At 40.2% G+C, this 9343-nt stretch overlaps 2 protein-coding genes across 3 annotated transcripts; both read left to right on the plus strand.

Moving 5' to 3' along the window:
* The first annotated feature begins 2324 nt into the window (after positions 1–2324).
* Positions 2325–5254, plus strand: cunh5orf34 (chromosome unknown C5orf34 homolog). 2 transcript variants are annotated; one of them, XM_068703523.1, is made up of 11 exons: positions 2325–2630; positions 2776–2865; positions 2961–3335; positions 3409–3671; positions 3770–3868; positions 4049–4169; positions 4294–4385; positions 4463–4532; positions 4632–4714; positions 4794–4840; positions 4949–5254. In XM_068703523.1, exons 1-11 carry the CDS (start codon positions 2331–2333, stop codon positions 5128–5130), a joined length of 1722 nt encoding a protein of 573 aa, XP_068559624.1. In that variant the 5' UTR covers positions 2325–2330; the 3' UTR covers positions 5131–5254. The 2 variants fall into 2 exon arrangements, with proteins under 2 accessions (XP_068559624.1, XP_068559625.1); XM_068703524.1 differs by having other exon boundaries at positions 2538–2652.
* Positions 5255–7344: 2090 nt separating this feature from the next.
* Positions 7345–9331, plus strand: LOC137867158 (FYN-binding protein 1-like). Its single transcript, XM_068703606.1, has 8 exons — positions 7345–7381; positions 7473–7495; positions 7601–7644; positions 7718–7787; positions 7888–7992; positions 8183–8297; positions 8428–8561; positions 9293–9331. Exons 1-8 carry the CDS (start codon positions 7354–7356, stop codon positions 9329–9331), a joined length of 558 nt encoding a protein of 185 aa, XP_068559707.1. The 5' UTR covers positions 7345–7353.
* The last annotated feature ends 12 nt before the right edge of the window (positions 9332–9343 follow it).

Below are 9343 nucleotides of genomic sequence, written 5' to 3' on the forward strand. Positions count from 1 at the left end.
GTACATTTTTATCTATGTATTTATTTGTCCAATTTCGTTTTTCAAAGTTAGGAAAGCAATGTTTAAGTCAAGCCTGATTTTGCCTTAGACATAAAATAATGATCTTAGGAACTCCCACACAGTGAGGCATACAGCTTATTGATCTAACACTGGTATCAGATCGGTACTCGGTATCGGCCGATATACAAAGCCTAGGTTTCATTATCGGTAGAGGGACGGGAAAAGTCAGATCGTTGTATCTCTATTCATTTATTTGTATATTATACAAATAAATAAATATTTGTATATTTCATGTATTTATTTATTACTGCCTGTTTATTTATACATTTATGTGTTTACATACTGTACATACATTTAAAAACGTAGGTATCACATATATATATATATATCTATATATATATAGATATATATATTAGTGCTAAGCAACAATTACAATTTTTAATTGCAATTAATCGCATGATTTTCTGCAATTAATCGCATTGTTATGCGATTAATTAAAGTTCAATAATGAATTCAAAGTGTATTGCGCACTTATATTTCAAAAGTACTGCTATATGATCAAAAGTGCAATAACATTTGGTTTGCAAACACTTTAAACAAATAAGGTGCTTTTTAACAGCAGTATTCCCTTTACACAGTAGCAGTTATATTTCTTCACTATCTGTGCTAAGTGTGCTGACTTTATTTGAAACATTCCACTGCTGTGCAACTTGAAAAAAATGTTCAGCGCACGTTTTAGCAAAATATCTGTCTTCTGTTTTCATGACAGTCAGAGCATGTGAATGCAGCTCCCACTGTTCATCAATATAATGCACTGTAACTCTGAGGTGATTATGGTTACCCAGTGATGTCCAGTAGTCTCCAGTGAGAGCAACAGTTGGTGCACGTTGTAATGCCGTCGCTTTTGTAGTCCTCTCCTTTTCATACAACTCGTGTATTCTTCTTGTGATGGTGCGTCTTGAGGGAGGCTCATACGTGCCGTCATTCGTTGCGATCCTAAGAACGTTCCTCAGACCGACATCTTCCACGATACTAATCGGCCTGCAGTTTGTAGCTATCCACTTCGCTGTGGCATTTGTTAGCTTGTCTTGCTTTTGTTTATCTATACTTCTCCCACATGCTCCATCCATCCATCCATGCTGCCGAAGTCTCCCTCCACTGTTTGTTTGGGTGATTTGCTGTCATCAACGGTGTGTATTGCATTAAAAAAAACTGCATTAATGCGCGATAAAATAATTGTTGACATTAATTAATTAATGCATTAACGAGATAATAACGCGTTAACTTGCCGAGATAAGGCTGTTCTCGGCGGGTACCATAAGCCCTGACCCCCTCGGTGCTGCTTTACTGCCAGCCCTGCTAGCAACACCTCACATCTCCGTAATCGTCGAAGCATACTTTTAAATCTTGACAAACCGACCACAGATTTGATGCGTAAACAACTAACTTCTCGCCTTAAAACATCATTAGTGACTCAACAACAGTAACATTTAAAAATGTCAACTTCCAGTTGTGTGTTTTCTCTTCCGCCATTGTTCCCTGTTGCTGGTGTAAAATTAATTCTGGGATATTTGGCTGTCCCAGGTACATACGAGTAATGCATCCCCTGTAAAATGGGTGGAGCAAGTCACATCCGGGCATTTGGACCGTGCTTGGCTCGATGCGGATTTTTGAATTGGAACAGTACTTGGACCGAGACTGATGACGTTCCACAAGTCCACGAGAACACAAGTGCCGACAAGAATGCATATTGAGAAAGGCCCAATAGGTTATACGGGTTGTCATCATTCTAAACAGTACAATGCATTATATCCATACTTACAATTTGCATTCCTCCCGTCCGCTGACTGAAAGTGTTTATCGTTGCCATGGCAACAAGTGCAAACGGATTTTAGCCTATATTAGCTTAGTTTAATTAAAACGAGTAGCCATACTGTGACAATTCGGGATTTTTTTTACTAAACCAATTACAACTACCAACAATCATACCCTTAAGGACCTTAATGCATTGTCACATATTGTCAAATAACGAAAAGTAAAGGCTAAAAACTGGTACCCCAGTGGCAACTACCAAGGAAAGTTGTGGCAGCTGCCACGAAGAGTGGTAACTGCCGCAGAAAGTTGTGGTTCTGACAGTCTATGGTTTGTGCCGATTTCTACCAATTTCTACCAGAACTATCTGATTGTTTACGTAAATCATGTGACAATCAAGCATTTTGAACTTCTCTTAGCGCGACTCTCTCTTCACATGGCTCTGCCCAGGAGGGCTAAATTTCGGTCCGCGCCAATAACAAACGTCTCCATCTGATGACGTAGGCCGACGCGTCACCATGTTTTCAGTTTCAGCGCGTCTACAACTCTTCACTTTATATATCAATGGTCCACAAGCCAAACCCTGGAAAATAGTCTCATTTTCAGGTTTAATGATGGAAACCAGAGCCAGTGTCAGCTCGATGATCATGTATGAAGACGAGTCTGTTGATGTTCGATACGGAAACGGAACCCAGTTACAACTGTCTCCGTGTGGCTGTGAGTTCATGCTGGTAAAACCTACGGATACCTCCGGACATCCTCTGCAGTCCACCGAGAGGATCCGACAAAGGACAAGGTTCACCATCAGCACGTATAAGGTGCAAACATGAAGTGTTATTGGTTGGTAGTCCCAGTTTTAAAAAAAGGCTTAAATTGAGGCTTGTTGGGAAAATGTATACAGTTAATTTAGGCTGTTTTATGTAGAGAGCCCCTGTATGCAATATTATGGTGTCATTTTTACAGGAGTTGATGGTAGCTGCATTGGCATTTAGAAATAAATATGCTACTCGACCATACTTGCTGGAGGAGCTCATCCCCGTTGACCACAAAAAGGTACCAAGAGCTAGTTCCTAGTCCATTATTAGTCCCTCAAATTATTTTAGGGAATGATATCTGTAGCCTATTTGTTTTTGCTTTTCCTCCTGCAGCCTTTGTTCAGCATTGACTCTGACGTGCAGTGGCCTGAGTGGTCTTCTTGCGATGGTGAGCTGGGACCTGGAGGAGAGACTATCATCGGGTCGGAGGGAGGACGAGCTGTGTTGATGCTGTCGCCCTCAGGTGAAGAATTCTCCGTTGAGTTTACATGCAGCCTCAGTCAGACTCAAAATCAACACCGCATCGTGCAGGATTTCAGCAGAGAATTTGACAGCAGCTCAGGCATTCAGCAGCAAGGAAGCAATCTGATCTGTCACACCACGGATGGCAAGAACAAAGAGGTTCATCAGGAAAGAGGAAGCACAAGGAATAAGTCTATTAGACCGAGGTCTTGTTTTCCTTGGATCATCAGCCCTACTCAGCCAAAGGTAATGCTTCACAGTAATATTCCTCTGCTTGTATAATAGCTTTGATTCAATATTTTACCTTCCTCCCCCCCAGCCAGAGAAGATGTACCAATCCACCACAGTGGTCCAGCATCACTCCTGCTGCGCTGTTGCCCCCATCTGGTGCTACCCTCTCTCTTTGGCCCGCCATCTCTGGACGGCTCATCTGTCTAAACCTGAAGATGTCCGAGTGGAGGGAACCAGCGATCTCGCAAAGGCACAGGGGAGAATAAAAATGTCAGACGTATCCATTAAAGAGAGACGGTCTCACCTTCCTCAGGCGATGCCTCTCACATGTCCATCACCTCACTGGCACAGGTTGAATGATCAAGTGACTTGCATAAATAACAGAGATGTAGAGCACTATCTAACACTGTTCACTGACTGATTTAAGCTTCCTTACTCATGTATTTAAGGTGGAAGGTTATAGAACCACTGGCCGAAAGAGAACATTCAGACCAAGATCTTCCAACAGAGTTGGTAAAAGTGATGTGGTGTCAAGGAGTCACCTACAGGTCGGTATGCAGCTTTTTAGGTTCAACACGGACCTTAAAGATTTTGTGCTGATTCAGATTTTAAACTGCTTGTTATGATAAAACATGCCAATATAAGCTTGTTTGCATTAAATGAAGGGATGCCTGATATATACACACAGCTGTGTTGTGACAGAGTTGACCTGTATGTCTCCTGTGTAGGATACTGAGCGGGGCAGTCTCAGTCATCGAGGTTTCGCCGGGAGACGGATCAGTCATCCGCTCCAACGGTGTCCTTAACACTTATTTTACCCATTACAAACCTGATATCCTGTCACGCCAGGTAAATTTCAGTCTCTCATCATATAAGTGTCATAAAATGAATTAAAAGATGCATGCTATCAGTTTTTTTTGTAGCTAAAAAAAAACAAACAATCGGGCATTAATTGATTGTGTCTATCTCACAGGTGAAAGAGATAACGTACCACCTGAACAACCTTCAACCTGACGTACCTGGACAGCTGTACTCTGTGAGCTCGATTGTGAGTCGTGCAAGCAGGTGAGCAGCGCTGCTTCATCACAGTTGCATGATTTTGACGACTCGCAGTCAATGACCGTCACGTCACTGTGTTACAGGATCCTCACTTGCTACGACCAGGCCAAGCAATCACTGAAGCTCCCTGCCACTCCCAGCTGCTTGCCAGAGGTCAATGAAGTAGTACCTGGCCATATTACTTCAACTGTTAATATCTGCGTTATTTACACAGTGTTCAAGCTTCTAAATTGTTGTCAATTTTGTTTCCAGGGGAGACGTAGTTCTAAACCAGCAAGAATTGAAGAAAATCTGGTTGAGCAGCATATAAATGTCACACAGATGGTAGAAAGTCGGTGAGTTATATTTTTCTGGTAATTCTTTTGGTATTTTATCAATAAATGTGTAATTTAATATTATTTCAATTCCATGTAGGTCAGATCTTGTAGCTGCAGAACTGGAGAAGATAAAACGATTTAACTGTATCCTTTGTAAGGGGCTGTGGACAAATTAGAAATGTTATATTATCATATCTACTGGTAGATAATGCCGAGGAACATCGTGCATGCTCTTTAACAACCTCTGCCCAGTTCTGCTGGACAACAACCACCTGCTAAGAAGTGAGAAATGTTGTGCAAAACTGGAAGGTAGCTCTGGAGAAGAGGTGACTCATGAACCATTGAATGAAAACTGCATCACTGAGGCTCTTCAGAAGACATCCAAAGCCATACAGGACATTGATACTCTCATATCTGCAGCCACACTGACTTGAGAGAATCCTGCCTAAGAAACGTTTTAAGAATACAAAACTCCAACGTTAGTTTGTTACCTTTTAAAAGTTGTAAACCTGTTTTACTGCTTTGTGTTGAGACTGAAATAAAGATTTGATTCTGGCACATGGCTTTTATTTTGGATTTACTATTAACTGTCAAAGGTTGTATTTAACTACTGACTGCCAAAACTACAAAGTCTGGCATGACTCCCAACAACATTCACACAGATAATGTTTTCCAAGTTGCTATTTACCATGTCTTTATCACCACACAATCCCTTCCTGTCAGCTTGCAGTGGTAGAAAATGGCTTGAACATGTATTTTCTGCCTACACACATGACAAATTGTGGTTGCAATGTAAAAGGTGTGACTAATAAAAAAAGACCTTAGTTCTGACTATTTCTGGGTTATAAACATAAGTGTTGATGTAGGTTGCTGTGGTGTTCTTTTGAACCACATTCCTCAGGTGCAATGTCCATGTCAGGGACCAGAATCGTATTATGTAACGTAGTGTGTCTCCAAAATGTTTTTATGAAATGATTCAAATAAAAAAAGAAAACTGCAAATTCCTGCTCTTAGGAGAAAGAATTCCAGTGTCCAAAGCCTGCTGAATGGAGTCAGTAATGGTACTTTTAAGTGCATTTTGTATTGTAATTAGAGTTAGTAATCTGGTATATCATTTCATATGCTATGACTTTTATTCTCTATATTTGAATCTGAACATTCCCGTTACAGTCTTTTAACATAAAGGTCTTTATATTTTCAAGATCCATGTGAACAAATTCTCAGAAACTGTAAAAAATGTATGTCTTGAACTATTGAATCATTCCTTGTTAAAGGCTAATCAGAAGGTAGGTGTTACAGTAGTTTAATCACACTAAGCAGACAGCATCTGCCTTTTCTCACTCAGTTAAGGGTGAAATACTTCCTGCATAGGTGGAGCATATTTCTGTAACAGCTGTATCACACAGCCTCTGGCCACACAGACATACACAGCACTTCAAACCAGAATCAAAGATCTGGTAAGTGGTTACTGGTACATTTTCTTCAAGCAATTATGCACTTTGTGAAATCCTCATTCATAGTTCTCTCATCTTTTTACCTCCTGAAGAGTGCATGTAATGTTATGTACTGTATGTTCATGCTTGTTAGTCTGTAGCCTTTGTCTTGACTTTATAGGACTTAACTGGATTTTCTTCCTTCTCTTTAAAGGGAAGACAGCTATACATCTCGGCACTCATGGCTCAATTCAACACAAGTTGCAGCTCTTTGCCAGATGCTTCCTATAAACCCGCAGTTCGACAAAACACGCACGCTGTATCCTCTGTTCAAGCTAAAATAGCTGCCTTCAAGGGAAATTTGAAAACACAGACCCAGGAATTAGATGTGCCTTCGTCTCCCAAAGTGAACCAGCACAACAAACTCTCTCTGGCACAGCAAAGTTTGAGTCACAGAAATGGGGTGGTAGACATCATCTGCACTAAACCCCCAAAACTTCCAAAAACGCAGAAACCTAACTACATCAGAACATGTGGAACCCAAAATAACCTCCAAAGAGAGAGCACTGTTCCTGTGAAGAGGCTTCCTTCTGTGCTTGCTCTGGGAAGCCCTCCTCCGAAGCCTCCAAGGCCTCCCATAGACATTCATCGATTCGGAATAAATCTAAAATATGCCAATGATGGTAAGAAACACTTTTAAATGCTGCATCGTTCCCACACGATTGTTGTGTCTTCAAATATCAAATGTAGCAGAATGTTCATTGAGGGAGTGTTAAATTAAGATGGCATTTTGGTGTGACAAGGACTGGGGATGAAGATACCACGTCCTGTTGCTCCTCCACCTCTACCTGCACGTCTACATCCGTGCCCATCATCCGACCATGCAGCTATTTTGTAAGTGTCCATATTGTAGAGCTGCTGTAGCAAATTCTAACAGCATCTGTCATCATGATCCCTGGTTATGAGCTTCATCAAACTCATCTACTGTGGATTCACAGTTGCAGTACTCTGCCTGCTGCTTCTCACAGGAAGCTGTTGTCGTTTGTCAGATCCTTAGTCTCATCAATACCCTCGAAGAAATGTGACTTTCGTTATGCACACTTGCAAAGATAAAAATACACCCCAGTCTGCCCGTAAAGTGTTTGAATTGATAAAACCTTTTTCTGACCATATTCAAGGAATCAACAGTTGGACGAGGATGAGAGCTATGAAGATGTCGGCATCATGAACCCTTCACCGCTCACCCTTGCAGGTCGTGCCTATGTTTATATATTTTTTCTCAATAAATTCAACATTATTTGAATCAGTGAATTGCTGAATTACTTGTTGCTTTGTCTTCACAGAACATCCTTTAAAGAGGACAGAGGTAATCTTCATCCTGCCACTGACCCAAGGTGATTGGTTCAATGAGGAAATTATATTTATGTTGACTGTTAGTTTTCATCACTTTGATCTTTTTTTGTCTCTATAGGCACATATGAGAGAAGACTTGTACAAAGAACTCAATCATGGATGGTAAGAATCAGGCAGAAATAAGGCAAATATTGAATTGTACACTCATATACAATATATCTTTTTTTCATTAAAGGATGGAACAAACAAAGAATAGTGGAAGAGAGGATGCAAACCATGGCCAAGTCACAGAGGAGAGACAGGAAGTAAGGTTTCAGTAACTTTGTATATTGTATTAAGTTTATACTTGCTACCGAAACGGTGCATTTAAAACAGGTTTGATGCAATGATAACAATTATAATCAGAAGCCAAAAGGAACCATCGTCTCGGAGGAAATGAAAGGGCAAGACATCAAATCTAAGACAGAGAAGAAAAAGAAGAGTGGCCATGAAGCAAACAAGAAGTTCAAGGTAAAAGCACAAGGCCTATACACTCTGCATATATGCTTTATTTATATCTGATGTACCAACATATTTAGATACACTACCACCGTGAAACCAGTATGTACAGATGTCATTTCATGCATGTTGCAGAACAAACCACAAACACCTTAATAACAGGGATCAGGTAAATAACTGGCATCCCCTTATCTTCAACTAGATTAAAGGACCCGTTCACCTAACCACAAAGAGGAAGGAACTCGTTAATTTTAAAGGTGGAAAGGCAGACTTGTCTCTGAATCAAGGAGAGATTATAGAGGACATCCACAAAACAGGTAGCCCAGAGAGACAACCGTGCTCACTACCAGCAACAAAATGTAGAGGACAAAGAGGTGATGGGGAAATATACACTAACATAATGCCCAAGCTATCATCTATGCTGATGTATTGCATATGTTCTTTCAGATGACTATGTGAAGAATGAGTCTGTCAATACAGGCCATGATGATTTAAAAGAGGAGGAGGAGGAGACCGGGACTAGGATTTACCAGTCTGAAGCAGAGTCAGACATCTATGATGACATCGGAGAACCAGCTGAGGTTTGCAGGTGCAAAATGCCTCTAAAATACTCTATGAACATCTTTGAAGACAAAAATCTATGTTACGCTTTCAGTCACACATATAAGCTCTGCTCATTTTACGATTTTGTAAACATCCTTTTTAGTGGACTTAACATGCAACATTGTAATAGAAATTATAGTGGCTGCATTTAAAGTAATGATATGGGAGACAAAAGGTCAGTGTTTAACCAAAAAATGTAAGTAATTTAATTTAAAAGAACCAAGTGGTAAAATTGATATACACAGAAAGAAATGTAATTTACAGTCTAAAAAAATGTTCTTATAGTGCAAGTGACAATAATTATTTCAAATAGTGTCCAAGTTACATCCTTTTCCAGTCCGTTCCAGTCCAATATGACACAATGTGGATTGTTGTGTATGGGTGATACCTAGTGGTTGACCTGCTTATTGCAACTATCATAAACTGCTGCCATGTTGGTTGAAACCTTGAAAATCTCAAATGTGTGTGAACTAATTGAATACAACACAATGTCTTTATACAAATAATAGCTTCTGAATCTTATAATGTACACTTTTTGTTGAGAACGAGTCAGAGAAGTGTTCATTTTACGCCAGGACAATCCTTTTTGCAGGTGTTTATGGTATTCTGTCCATACACTTTATTTAAAACTTTTAGATTTACAACCCTCAGGCCTGCTTCAATCACATCACACAGCATCTTCATAATGATTTGTCTCTTTTCCCATCAGAGTTTTTCTGCTGCCACAACCAAACACAGATGGAGGTGAATATGTCCGCAT

The sequence above is a fragment of the Cebidichthys violaceus genome, unplaced genomic scaffold (assembly GCF_023349555.1).
Source record: "Cebidichthys violaceus isolate CVI_PGR_0920_01 unplaced genomic scaffold, fCebVio1.0.p SCAF_9, whole genome shotgun sequence".
Taxonomy (NCBI): domain Eukaryota; kingdom Metazoa; phylum Chordata; class Actinopteri; order Perciformes; family Stichaeidae; genus Cebidichthys; species Cebidichthys violaceus.